General features: G+C 37.6%; 1 protein-coding gene across 1 annotated transcript in view; it reads right to left on the bottom strand.

Annotated features, from left to right (window-relative positions):
* The window catches only part of nell2a (neural EGFL like 2a), a 67,333-nt gene that overhangs the window by 30,404 nt on the left and 22,221 nt on the right, over positions 1-14,708 (bottom strand). Inside the window, exons 11-13 of the mRNA XM_026919713.3 lie at positions 13,756-13,858; positions 12,575-12,703; positions 2,912-3,037 (exon numbers count right to left, since the gene is read on the bottom strand). Of these exons, the coding sequence (XP_026775514.1) occupies positions 2,912-3,037; positions 12,575-12,703; positions 13,756-13,858 (358 nt within the window). The remainder of the gene's footprint in view (positions 1-2,911; positions 3,038-12,574; positions 12,704-13,755; positions 13,859-14,708) is intronic.

The raw sequence follows: 14,708 nt of genomic DNA, 5'->3' as shown, positions 1-14,708 counted from the left end.
TGTGTGTGTGTGTGTGTGTGTTTGTGTGTGCATTTCTGTCTTTTTAAAATCAAAAACACACAGGACTAATCCACTCCTTAAATGAAACCAGAGATGCGTCTAATTAAAAGTTTGATTGTTTTGAAACGTTTCAGCTCAACCTGGAAGTGTGTCTGATTCAATCATTGGCAGCCTATGCTAACTGTGAGAGGACTTTTCTCTTATCAAGAGGGATTCAAAGAGTGGGACAAAAATAGTGTGCATGGGACAACAGGAGAGCGCTATTGGCAAACTAGCATATCTGTTTACTGCCAAAAACACTGGAGTTTTACTGCAGACTGAAAAAGGGCCTAATGTGCATCCTGTGTAGATTTTTAGAAATCAAGGGTTCTCAATCTTCAGACCTAGGGTTCTCAGACTTTTTGCAGTTTATTTTATGAATTTAATCCAGCTATTCAAATATTAAGCTCATTATTTAAATGTGTACAGTAATATTTTGGTTACTTAATGAACTACAGAACTTATTATTCATGAACATTCATATAACAGTTTCCTTTACATTGTCATCAGTTTCAAGTTTATTTATAGGCCTACTTATATTTGAGTTACTGAGGTTTGAATTTAACTCATTCAATTCAAGTTACCAGTCAAACAGGCTAATAATTATAAGACTCTAGTACCTTGAAAAAAGTGGATGTTAATTTTCACCACTTTTTTTTTTTTTTAAATCACTGACCCTCCTGGCTATGCTTTAAAACCCAGTGCTTTAGGCAATCCAGCAGACAAACAACACAACAATGGAGTCAACAGGGCTTATCTGTCAGTTAAATTTCACAAAATGTATAAAAGCTATAAAAAAATTATACATTGTCCTTCTACAAGAGAAATTGCTCCCAATTCACAGTATTGAGAGTATCAGCTTTCTCGTCTTGCTACACTCAAAATCAACCTAAGGTCTTTATTAGTGTCTGTCTGCTCAGACCCTGTATCTTAATCAGTATTTTTATCAGTTTACACAGGCGTGCTAAAGGCTACACAATATTGCAAGGAAAAATCTCTACTCAGTCAATCTCTGCTCAAAATGGAGTCAAAGAATTATAATAATAATAAAAAAAACTATTTCACACAATAAAAGGGGTAGGCTGGTTAGAATAGTAATCATATTTCAGCATTCTTCCAAGATGCATGCTGTCTCTTAACAAGCTCTGTTGTGGGCATCGTGATAAGCAACATCAGTCACAGGAAAGAAACTGTATGCCTCTAGGCCCTAAACATCTTCCTCAGGGTCATCATATTTATCGTACACATCTGTTCCATATCTTAATTTTACAACGAGAAACAGAAAATACTTCAATAATGATTAGTCATATACAATACACAGTGTAGAGGCTGAACAAATGAATCAGGTATAATAATTCACCATGCCTACAGGCTTTAATAGAACCCATATATAGAGACACTGAGCACAATATTACCTCTACATATTTAATCAAATGATTGCAAAATTCACATATAGAAACAAAGTAGCTCAGCACTGAAGCATTAATAAAGCTGCCATAAACCAATGGGGTGTCACCTAGAATAAAATCAATAAACCAGCAGTCCTTAAGGGCTACAGCACTGCAGAGTTTACCATTCCACCTCACTTAACTACTGATTCACTTCATCAGGTAATTGCCAAGGCTTGCTTGAGTTGAATTTGGCACGTTGGAGGAGGAAAACCTTTCTTGGGACTGGAGTTTCACTCTTCAGCACTAAACACTGGTAGTTTCACTTTGCATCGCATCACATCGCATCACATCGTATGTACTAACTAACTCTGAGCAACACTGATTCAATCAGTTCTTGCACAAACACTCTTAATTCTCAGCTTCAATATTACCTTCAGTCTCATTGAGAGATGCACTGCACACAAGCCCATTTGCAATCTCACAATCCACTATTTGTTCACACTGGTCGATATACATGGAGGAGTGTGGGTGTCAGAGAGAGTTATATCCCACTCTACATGCCAAGGTGAAGATGGTACATGTACAGTTCTATCTTCATAAGTCAATAGAAGGATGACAGGCATTTGACTTCAGTAAGCACCTCTTACAACCAAGTCACTATAGCAGAGCCAGAGAAAGGCTGACTTAATCACACAAATTGACTTTTATAGGGGGATGCAAAGCTCTGAGCGGTCGCCCCCAGCTCCCAGGCTGTTTAATCATGATCTATGTGAAAGCACTGTGGCAAAATTGAATCCATCTCTTTTACGATATTGATGTTCTGCGGATCAGAAAAATTAAATGATGTAAATGGTTCATCTGCTGTCTGGTAAATAAAGCATTAAGAAATTATGTGTAGTCTATATTCAAACTGGTACAGCTGTACTACACACGCTGAGATCAGAATAAACATTAAAAAAAAAACCTTATGGATATGCACTGCACATTAAGACTAACAATCTATACTGGATTCGATTCAGGGGGAAATTTATTTCTATTTCTGCAGTCTATAAAAATGGAGCCTTTAAGAGTTGTTTCACTTGATATGGCTTCTAGATTTTCTTGGGAAAAAAACACGAAAGGCATGAATTTCAGTATAAACATTTAACATCCACAACAACAAAAAAAATGCTCTACACACTGACACGCAGGTACATTTACACTTCATGTGGCTTAACACTTCCGGGCAGTTTAATCACTGTATTTTAAACACAGTATTAGAAGAAAATGCACATGTTGCTGAAACTCACCCCAATTTCCAGTGAGCCATACTGCACTGGGAGAATAGCTTTTTAATTACACACAAGGCACTTTAGAGTCACTTCTATTACTAGTCACTTCTATTACTATTACACTGCACCATTAAATATAATACACCTTCTGGACATTTGGTGAAGCTGGTTATTGCATTGTACATTCAGACCAAGGTATCTGTTCCTTACCGGTGCAGGAGTAGTCATCAATGCGGATGTAACCCGTGTGGCAAATGCACATAAACGATCCAGGGGTGTTCACACACATAGTGTTCTCTCTGCAGTAATGTTTCCCCTCCGCACACTCGTCAATATCTGCAGGAAAACACAAATCACAAAGTTTTTAGTACAGAATTTAACATTTACAAAATCATTTTGACACCTTACACGATGATGTAATTGATGTTACTTATGAGCAAAAAGCTCTCTTGTTAATAAAATAAATGGCTAGAGGCATAGATTCTCATTACTGGGTCAAAGATTAAAATTTGTCTTCAGCCTGTAATACTTGCAGTCCGCAATTCAAAGATACTATCATTCAATTACACTGATATAAAAACTATATTAAAGCTGCAATTAAACCGCAGCACTGTTGCAACTGTGGAAAATGAAAGGATTTTGCTCAGCTGTGGGTGGCCATTTCACAATAAAAACTGAGACAGAGGAAAACACTTCAGTCAACAAGTCACAACAAGTCAGAGGAATAAAGAGGTCATGGACGACTGGAACACGCTGGATCTTATTTACTCTGACAAAAAGTTAAATGCAGGGTCTTAAATCAAATCATCAAAGTGATTTAAAAAAAAAAAAAAAAAGTTTGTATTTCCACCAGTACTGGTCTGAAATATTTGTGTAGATTTATGAGTGTAGGGGTTTCAAATGAAAAAGTAACCCAGTTTGCTTCAAACATCCATCTTTGGCCAATCCTTGAAAATGTTCCACTTTTCTTTTCATTGTATTCAGTCTATATCTTCTTGCATCAGCATGCATGTTTATTATTCAGTCAAACATCTTTGGCCTTCTGTAAAGCCACTTTCAATATTATTTTTAATTTAAATAAGTCACTGATTTAAAACTAATGAATAAAAGAGTAAAATAGCAGGCTTTTCTCTATTCACCTCTCTCCTCACATTACCTCAAGAGAAACATATATCCTTGAACAGAGCTTCAGTCAAGTCTCAGCTTTGGACTGAATGAATGAACACTCGCTTGTTAAGCGATGGAGGCCATCCATCCCATCACTCTTTAGTGATGGCAGACAAGCTGGCAAAAACAAGACAGATAGACAAGAACTGTGCTAGATAGAGTAGAACTGGGAGACAAGTTAACAAGCTGTGAATCTTGGTTTGTTCCTTTTTCATTCAGTCATTCACTCATGCATTATTTTATTAATGTATTCCTCTAGCTGTTAAACAATTCATCCATTTATCAACTCAGCATTTGCTATTTGAAATAATCCGACATAAGCCTGATACACTGACACAAAGACTCCTCAGATGCATCTCACCTGAGTGATTACAGCAATCTCTAAAAGCAATTCTCACAACGAGGTGATGCATTCAGCCACATCAGTGAGATTACTGAGGCCTCACAATCAGAGGGTTTCTGTCTCCATTAGTAATTCCATTCCCTTGATCGTCCTGTCACATGTCAGCCATAAAACGAGAAAGAGCATTGTGAGCACAAGGCTTGCGAAATCAATGCACACTTTTATTCCAAGAGTGATCTGGGTCAAGAGACTTGTTCACACAAAAAGATAAATGAACAGAGAGATACTCCTTTAACTTCTCGGTCGTTTTTCTATTTTGCTGGCACCAAAGCAGAGACTCACTAATGCACCTTGGAGCTGCAGAGATGCATGGTTTTGAATATCCCTATAGATTCCAATCAGATTCTAACCCTATGACCAAACAACTTAGAGTAATAAGAAAATGATGAATGATCTAAACAAATGCCTAATGTGCAACCAAACAACACCTAGTGCAGTCCTATATATGACATACAGAACTTCTTGAGCCATATAAATATACTGAATTATCTAAGCACATGATGACACCACATTTACAGTAGTTTTTGCAAGTGGAATATATAAGGGAAGTCAGTGAAATCTCACAAAATTTTAATTTCAATTAATCAGTAATGAATTACAACTACTGACTCACTAAAATAATTATTTATACCGACATAAAAACAATACTGATTTTGCTGCTACACTGAAACTTGAGGCTAACGCATATGCAGTATCTGTGCTAAGAAATAAAGATCAGAACTTGTATTAAAGTTCATGTATGTTTTAGTAAATTGCATTATATACTTACCAAAAAATAGCTAATTAACTTCAACATTAACTAATTTTTAAATTTCCAAATATCACCTTATTTGTACTGCCTTAACTTCAACTAACTATTCAAGTTTTAGTCAACATCCTAAATGAAAGAGAAAATAAGTCTACTGGTTTACAAAAAAAATCCATAAAATAACTGTTCCACTATCCAGGTCTATGTTTACTAAAATTCATCCCAATAACAACTGCTTAAAGGGCAGTTCAAAGATTCAAAATGTCTTCATAATTCACTTGTTGAGAAGTCATTCAGATTGTTTTGATAAAAAAGCACAGTTCTACAAAGACTTCCAAGAGGGAACTGTTCTGAACAGCAGTTATAGAAGCCAAAGGCCTGAAAGCCTCTAAAAGCTACATTCCTGAAAGCTGTTACACAAAATGGTTATGTAACTCTCAGAGACTGTTTTACAATAGTTATGGTTTTGGCCATTTTTTTTTTTTTTTTGGCACAGCCATTATCAAGTCAACTCATTGAGGCCAGCAATTGATGTACACACACACACACACACACACACACGCACACACACACACCAATCAGCCATAACATTAAATCCACTGACAGGTGAAGTGAATAACATTGATCTCATTTATATTATCGATTTAATATCTTGTTAAAATGGCACCTGTCAAGGGGTGGGATATATTAGGCAGCAAGTGAGCAGTCAGTTCTCGAAGTTTCCTGGGAAGCAGGAAAAATGGACTTTGACAAGGGCCCGATTGTGGTGGCTAGACGACTGGGTCAGAGCATCTCCAAAACTGCAGGTCTTGTGGGGTGTTCACCGGTATGCAGTATTTAGTACCTACCAAAAGTGGTGGAAGGAAGGACAACAGGTGAATCGGCATCAGGGTCATGGGCACCCAAGGCACTTTGTTGTGCATGAGGAGTGAAGGCTAGCCTGTCTGCTCTGATCCCACGGAAGAGCTACTGTAGCACAATGTTCTGCTGGGAAACCTTGGGTCTTGGCATTTATGTCTATGTTACTTTGACATGCACCACCTAGTTAAACATTATTGCAGACCAAGCACACCCCTTCATGTCAATGGTACTCCCTACCAGCAGTGGCCTTTTTCTGCATGATAACACGCCCTGCCCACTGCAAAAATTGTTCAGAAATGGTTCGAGGAACATGACAAAGAGTTCAAGGTGTTGACTTGGCCTCCAAATTCCCCAGATCTCAATCCTAGTGTCTGTGGGATGTGCTGGACAAACAAGGCATTCCCATCCACAGAACTGTCGCTCCCTCAATGTTTTTTTGTTTTTCGCACCATTATGTCTAACAGTCTAGAGACTGTTGTGTGTGAAAATCCCAGATGATCAGCAGTTTCTGAAATACTCAAACCAGCCCAAATCACGATCAAAGTCACAGAGATCACACTTATTCTCCATTCTGATGTATGATATGTACATTAACTGAAGCTCTCGACCTGTATCTGCATGATTTTTTGCATTTCGCTGCTGCCACATGATTGGCTTATTAGATAACTGCATGAATGTGCAGGTGTACAGGTTTTCCTAATAAAGTGGATGGTAAGTGTATGTAATATCTGGGTGAATATTAAAATGGCATAAACATGACACTTGTAGATGTTGTAGGTCATCTGAGTACTTCCACTGTGATTCACATGCACAAGCTCAAACCCAACCCAAAAACATTACAGCCATTTGTGCTGTTATAACCTACAGTGAGAGACAGTTAACATGCTGTTGTAGTTTACATTTTTTTTTACATTTTGGCTGCTTATTTTGCAAAATGACAGAGTATGATGGCACTGGGGAGGTCATTATTATTCAAGAGCAATATCTGATTATACAGACAAAGAATTGCAGTGGATTAACGATACAGAGCCAGAAGGAGAAGAAACTGAACCAAGCTGGAAGCAGATTTATGTTTGCAATAGAGTACATCGCAATTCACCACCATTCTCAATAGCTAATCTGATTTCCTGCAGCTCCTCCGATGCACTTATATTATTATAACAGCTTTTATACTTGCTAACAAGCATTTTTCAATTCCAAGTGCCTTTTTAAAAAAAAAAAAAAAAACTCTTCACATAGCACAACAGCCCTCTATGTGGACCAACCCCTGAGAAATATTTCTATTGCTTTGATAGAAAATGCATTCGCTCAACAGGTTTCATAATTCTTGTATTTGTTTCTCACTTTGTTCAGCCACCAGCAACACTATTTGTGAACTGTTTCTGAAATCGCTATTTCAAATTACGTCAAACACCCAAAATCAAAACCTGACTGAACTGCTAAGTAACGAACAATATATAAAACTAATATCAAAACCCGAACAATATGTTTATAGAAAAAAGAGAAAAGGGCCACATTGTACGTTCAGGTCCAGAGGGGTGCCAATATCAAAATGTTTTCACCAATATCATTCAGTGAAATGGCGCAACTCAAATCCCAAATTGGCCCATACAGTACAGAGCACCTAATTTCATTCTTGAATGACCTCTGTGGAAGGACCGAGCCATTCTTCAAGAAGAATTTTTGCCCATGAACATGAAAAATTTATACTGATTAAATTATAATGATTGAAGTATAACGAATGATATAATGATTAAAGTGTTAATAACAATTTTCTGTAACAGCACAGACTCTGACAGTAATGCCAGTGCAAGGAAAATCACATCTTTATATTAATGCACCCATATTAATAATGTTATCGTTTCTATAGTAACAACTATGGCACAGTGGTGAATGCATTGGTCTACTAATTGGATTCTCAGTTGTATCCAGTCTCAGTTGTAAGTCTCTCTGGATAAAAGCATCAGCCAAATGAGGTGAATGTAAATGTCTTCAGTAAATCAAAAGGACTTCTATGGTGGGCACTCATAATCCATCCAGAGCTTTTTTTTTTTAACAAGAAAAGTGTAGTTATTTAACAAATACAAACATATAATTGTTGCCATGTTAAATCATTCTATTAGGAGAATGCTGATTATGGTAGAAGTCTCCACATCAGCACACTGAGGTAAGTTTTCTACTGCAAGAAAGTCTTCAGGGAAGAGGACTTTGTGGTTTCTGTCTTCTTAATGTCAAGAAAGAGAGAAAAACAGAAAGACTGGTAAGTAAATGAATGTTTATAGCTATTGTATGCGATAACAGGAAATAACTTCTATTGTGAATGTTTCACATCAGGTTTCACAACAGCTTTATTAAATTATTATTAAACTTTTAAATTCTTTAATAAAATAACTGGCAAACATTCATAAGAGGAAGTGCTAACTTTACAATAATGCACATTAAATACACAATCCTTGTCTCTGTGTTTGTGCTACACTGAATGGGTGTACTGCAGTAAAAAGGTAGCACTGTTGTCGGACTATGTTGTACATCGGCCAAACAGAAGCAGGTCTCTAAACCATATAACCTCGCTTCAACACTAACACAAGTGAATGCGACATGGACAGGCCTCACAGGTACATATACCAAATGTAAGTGCAAATTATTTGTAAGACTGCCTTCATCCTGTCTGAATTTCTAACATTTCAATACTTTAGTAGTGTGTTTTACATGCCAAGGAATAATACTAATCTCTGAATTGTGTGGTATGAATAAGCTATGCCCTAACTAGATTTAATAAATCTAAAAAAGTATGTACTTTTTCAGTAGGTACTTCAGCCATTGCCAAATACTAGTGAGCCTTGATTTGAGTTACAGCACCGCTTCAGTGGCCTTGCTTAACAACCACACTACACAGCTAATAATGAGTCAGGCTAGTTCATTCTAATTAGCCTTTGTGAGTCATTGGCTCTTAGAGAGTGTGAGTCCACAGGAGGGATCCAGGCATTGAGAGGCACTTGAAAACACTGCCTTAATGTCCCTTCTGTGGGGGCTTTAACTGACAGAGAGACAGAATACCTTGAAAGCACCTTGGATCATTAACAGGATTTGGCGAGGTGTCAACAAAAAAGGAGACAGCAACAGTGCATCCTTTGAAAGCCATGCCGTTGCTATGGCCTCATTAACACAAACTCACAGGCAGTAAATCATCTCATGATATGAGATGCCTCTCATTGCAGAGTAAAATAAGAAACAATAAAGCGAATAATGCTGTGAACGCTCAGAGAAGAAGAATGGACTCTGTTAGGCCTGATTAATGTTAATGAATTATGCTGTCCCATTTAAACTCCTCACTTACCCAAAGTGGTGTTGACGGCTTGCATGTGTTATGTGTGTGTGTGTGTGTGTGTGTGTGTGTGTGTGTGCGTTTATTGTTAAGACAGAGGCTTCTCAAAAGGTTCTCGTGCATTTAAATGGAAGTTAAACCCTTTAAGTCTCAGCTTATTATTCAGTTATTCATCTTAATGCATATTATTCAGAAAACTAAAATGTATGTTGTGAGAGCAAGGAGTAAATATTGAGAGTTTAAAGGGCTAAAAAGGAAGAAGTTCTTTCAAGAAGTCAACCCCAGCTAAATCCCCTTCACTAATGCCATTTCTAGAAATGACGCTGCATGCTAAGCAGAGCTAAGTTGCTTACTGGGTGCTTTTAATTAACATCATAAATTCTCAACTTATTCAGTTATTCATCATAAGCCATATTATTCAATAACTACTGTGAAACTAATATAAGAGGAATTATTTACAAGATTAAGGACTTTAAATCTCCTGTGAATCCATGTACTGTACTTGTTTGCTTATGTTATGCTGTGGATGGCAGGTGGCACTTAGGATTTCGATTTCAGTGTGCTGGTGGTTTAAAGTGATCTCTTTGCCCACACAACGGTTCTGTGTGCGTATGCCCTGAAGGTCACTCTGACGAAACCGTGGCCAGGTCATCCTCCTCGCCCACTCGCCACTCTCTCCCTGACTTCACCTCAGCTGTAATTACATTTGGGATTCGGTTGCTCCTCTTCAGTCAACGCCAATTAACCTTCCTCCACCTACTGACATTTTCCACTCAAACTCAATCAAACAAAGCCTTTCAACAGGTTCTGAGACACTCGTCCTGAACCAGTCTACTGTAATCCCCCTTGGAGTCCAGATATCGATAGAAAGCTACGTCCTTTAGGTATTTTTTTATAAATGTGTTTACATGGCAAAATTTAATTTTCATATAAAATATCTCTATCTTTTTCTTTGGTATGATCAATATTGGTATAAAAATGTAATAACTGTTTTGGGAAGTTAGGAAGTGTTGCAGAATTCCAAAAAAAAACACAACAAGAAGACATACCGGGAGAATTTTGTACTCTACACACTGGGTGAACTCATTATCTGTCCACCTCTGTTGCATATCAGTGAGCACCACAGCCCTGCTGTGATCACATTCAGCATCCTGCATTCCACATCCCAGATTATCACATACACATAATGGTTCCCCCAAAACAGTGTTTGCTGTGTTGGAAAATTCAGCTTCTATTTGAGTGCACCCAGCAAGGGGAGGAATTGAGGCCCCCTGCTTTTCTGTCTGACAGAGCAGCACTCTGCTTCTAAAGAGTATCCCCCTGAGTCTCTGCCCTTCCACCAACCACATGAAAAATTGAAAGGGGACTGATCTCATCGTCAGAGTCTATTTCGAGAGCAGCGATGTGGATGACAACTTTAAAGAAGTAGCTCTCCGTTGTCTCTGCCACCCACAAAAAAGTACCCCTGCACCTCAGAGGATGCTGAGGAACTGGAAACAACAAGGAATTAATGAGGTGAGGGTTTTTGAAAATCGAGTAGCTCACTGCCTCTAGGTTGAAAGTTGCCTGAACTTTATTTTGGAGAAATACAATTTTAAAAGAGGGTAAAAAGGCATTATGAATCCTCGTTGCCTTGTAACTTATATAGTATTGCTGGAAAATGGCTTGCCTTGAAGGAAAGTTAAAATGTGAGTGCAGTAAACGGTTTACGTATGTGTGTTTACTCACTGTTTTACTGAGTAAATGTAGTTAACATTTCAAATGATCTCATTTCAATATATGATCAAACTTTTCCTTATTCGAGATGCTGCTGTATTCAAATCAAACCTATCATGTATCAGATTTTAATCATACCTTGATAAGACATCGTCACGGATGTTCACCACAAGCACAGTTTTTTATGCAGGTCACATGGTCTTTAAATTAGATCCACTTCACACAGCATGTTAACTGTGCTTATAAATATTTAATGTAAATCCATACAAATAGTCCTTCTAAAATCATAAACTGCTACAAGAACACAAAATATAGTTTTTTCCTGCTACTCTAAGCACCTTGGGCTTCAGCCAAATGAGGAAAAAAATCTGATGAATTGGTCTTCTAGTTAAGTAGGGCACTATGACTTTCACCAATGAAACATTTCTAGGTTACACTTCGGTTCTTGTGGTAATCTCTAATATAATAATAAAATTAGATTAAGAAAAAAAAACATTTTCACAATTCTAAGGATATAATTATTTTAACATATACATACTAATTCCAGTGTAAGTACTACTTTCTCAATGACTAATTTTTAGCAGCCTTTCTGTATGATATTTCAACTCAAGAGCGTGGTGCAGAGCTAAACACTGCAGGATAAAGAATTCATTTAAAGCTAGTCCATTAGTCTAAGTAGAGCTTAACCCAGCAAGGACCGCTGAACTCTCCATTAATTTTAAATCTGTGTGCAAGATAGCATATTTAATTATGCATATTCTCCTGTTCTTGTGTAATTACCTGACAACGATTTCCATGAGGCGTATGTAAAAGCAGCAAGGGGTGACTGATGGCCCATGCACATCGGTGCAGGTTTATTTTTGGATGAGATGAACTGCTTTCATTACATATCTGTCTGATCTGCGCAGTGGTAAAGGCAAAGCAGGGCGAAGCTCTCCGAACCAATCGGCTCAATTCATTAGCCATGCTAAGAAAGTAGGTCAGACAGTAAGAGGACTGAAAAGGAAAATATGGACAGGTGTAGGTGATGTACTCCTGCTGATGATGGACATTAGCTGTCTGAGAAAGGTGTGGCAGGGAGGAATATGTCCATCACATCATGCTATGTAGCCATGGGTCAGTGAAGGCTATGCATCAAGGTAATTAACCTCATTTTTTAATTACCCAACAGTTAAATCTTAGTCTAGCGCAGTAGGAGGAATATAAACTACTTCCAGTGTTAATGACAGGAATCCTGTCTGACTGAATAAGGAAACCCCACAGATAAAAAGTAATCGTCACTTTGTGCTCATTAGGACTTCACAGAGCATTTAAAAGTAAGAAGTGACTCCCTTAAAATAACTCAGGTGAAAATGGAATTTGAGGTTAGCCTACTTTGTCTTTATAGGTTCATCTGTACCAGCCACTCATCTCATATCATTTTTAATTGGTAAAAATCCAATTAGCAAGAGGGAAATTATCTGAGGATGCCCTTGATACGCAAGATTCAGTAATATACAGTATATTACAGTACTCCATTGGCAACAGTTAGCGAGCCAGTAAATCTTCCGGACGAAGGTTATTCATCTGAATAGTATATCATGTGATTCACCTGATGGTATATCATTACCTGAATAAATGTAAAACACCTGGAGCAGCTGCCCAACAGCTTACCTTCACAGTAGGCGTTGTCTGGGCGGAGCGGGCGGAAACCGTCTTTGCAGCTGCAGCTCGCTCCTGCGTCCAGATTCAGACAGTCTGAGTGCTCCATGCAGGTGTTGCTCTCCGCACAGAAATCATGGCCTTTTGGACACAAAGGAATTTACTGTCATAACTATTGACAGTGATAAAGTGTATAATGTCTCAACCAGGGCTTCAAACCAATTTGAGGAATGAAAACAAAAATTACTGGTATCTGGCTAAGAACAAAAAACACAACCAAATACGTAATCGGCTTTAAGAGTTCTGGAACAATAACATTAATTTGACATTTCTGGTACTGTTACACAGAACTTTTTTATTTTTTTTGCTATGTAGCCCATTAGCTTTTTTTATTTATGTCTTAACTCCAAAGTTACAAGGCAGTTCACAGATGAAGAAACAAAGTACATCAAATTTTCTCTAAACATTCTCTCCACATATATTCTCATTATGTTCATGGTAACATGAGACAAATAACCTACTGCTTGTTGTTGTAATTGTTAGAATGAAAGAAAAGCTAGCTAATCCAGACTAGGGATGGTCATGTAGCCTGCTGGCATGTCTATGCAACATTCAGTGAGAAATTAGGTAACTTGATTGTACTCTTAAATCAAAAATAACCTCTGGTAAATTATTACACAACCAGTAAAATTTCATAGCCTGTGTGTGTGTTTTGTTCTAACCGATTTAGGTTGGAATAGAAACACAACAATGGAAAGGTAAACTATTTTTTCAGCTCGGAGCAAAGCAATTGAATTTTTTTATTCCATTTCTCAGCCTTGGTCTCAATCATAAAATGAGTGAAAATGGGGTGGAAAGTACAAGACCTAAAGGTAGATCTAATGTTTAAGCCAGAAATGAAGTGCATTTTGAATTTCCTTGCAGTGTTTCAGCTGTGAGTGCTTACAATGCAGTATACTGCATTACGCTCATGATGATGTATTACCATCTATGAGTGACACTTTAATTGGAAAAGACTGTCATAAATTATTTTAATCTCACTTGTCTATCTTCTTTTCTTCTCATTTATTATTGCAACATTCAACTTGTTCTTGTCATCTACCCACACAAAATGGGTTATACTTGTGTTCTCTCTCTCTCTCTCTCTCTCTCACTCCCTGTCTTGAAGATTCAGTGATGTAGATCAGCCTCACCTCTACACACTCTGCAGCATCTGTCAGTAAGAGTGACCTGCTGTGTTTCTGGACAGTTGAGTTCGGGGCACTTGCTGTTCTGGACTTTGTGCATTGTGCGGTCCTGGTAAAATACAACACACCTGACTAAGCTGTGTGTCTTTGAAGCAAAGTACCAAAGGTAGCTCTGTACTGAGGACATCATGATAAAAAATAAAAACAACACAATAAACCTACAGTACCCACCTTATATTCAAAAGCAGAAGTGATTTATGTGTTATTCTGAGAATTTTTAAGTATTTGGATGAAAAATGAACTTAAAATACTAAGGTCACAGTTTCCATTTGATTGGTCATAGCTACAGTGATCATGTCATTAACATTTAGGGCTGACAGAATAAATTTTCATGATATTTATATGTACTCATTGTAAAACGTATTGGCTATATGAGCCTTGCTGGATTACATAAGCGGAGAAAATTGTGTATAATGTCTAATGATTAAAATCAAATATTAAATATAAAATCTAATTGTGTCCTAAAATTGATATTACTTGTACATATTGAGTCCAAAATAAAGTTATACTGGGCAAATACATTATATGGCCAAAAGTATGTGGACACCTAACAAATCACACCCATTTGTTCCTTTTGAACATCCCATTCCAGATTTAGTCCCCAATTGCTGTTATAATAACCTGCACTCTTCTGGGAAGGCTTTCCACAAGAGCATTAGTGAGGTCAGACACTGATGTCAGGCACTGATGTCAGGCAAGGAGGCCTGGTGCACGGTCGGCATTCCTGTTCATCCCAAAAGTGTTCAGTGGGGTTGTGTTCTTTCACTCCAGCTTAGGCAGTCCATGTCTATATTGTTTCTGCTTTGTGCACAGGGACATTGTTAAGCTGGAACAGGTTTGGAGCTCTTCGTTCCAGTGAAAGGAAATCTTAATTCTCTGTTTCCAACTTTGTGGCAACA

The sequence above is a fragment of the Pangasianodon hypophthalmus genome, chromosome 9 (genome assembly GCF_027358585.1).
Source record: "Pangasianodon hypophthalmus isolate fPanHyp1 chromosome 9, fPanHyp1.pri, whole genome shotgun sequence".
NCBI classification, from domain to species: domain Eukaryota; kingdom Metazoa; phylum Chordata; class Actinopteri; order Siluriformes; family Pangasiidae; genus Pangasianodon; species Pangasianodon hypophthalmus.
Note: the sequence above shows the minus strand (reverse complement) of the source record. Positions and strands in the feature narration are given on the sequence as shown.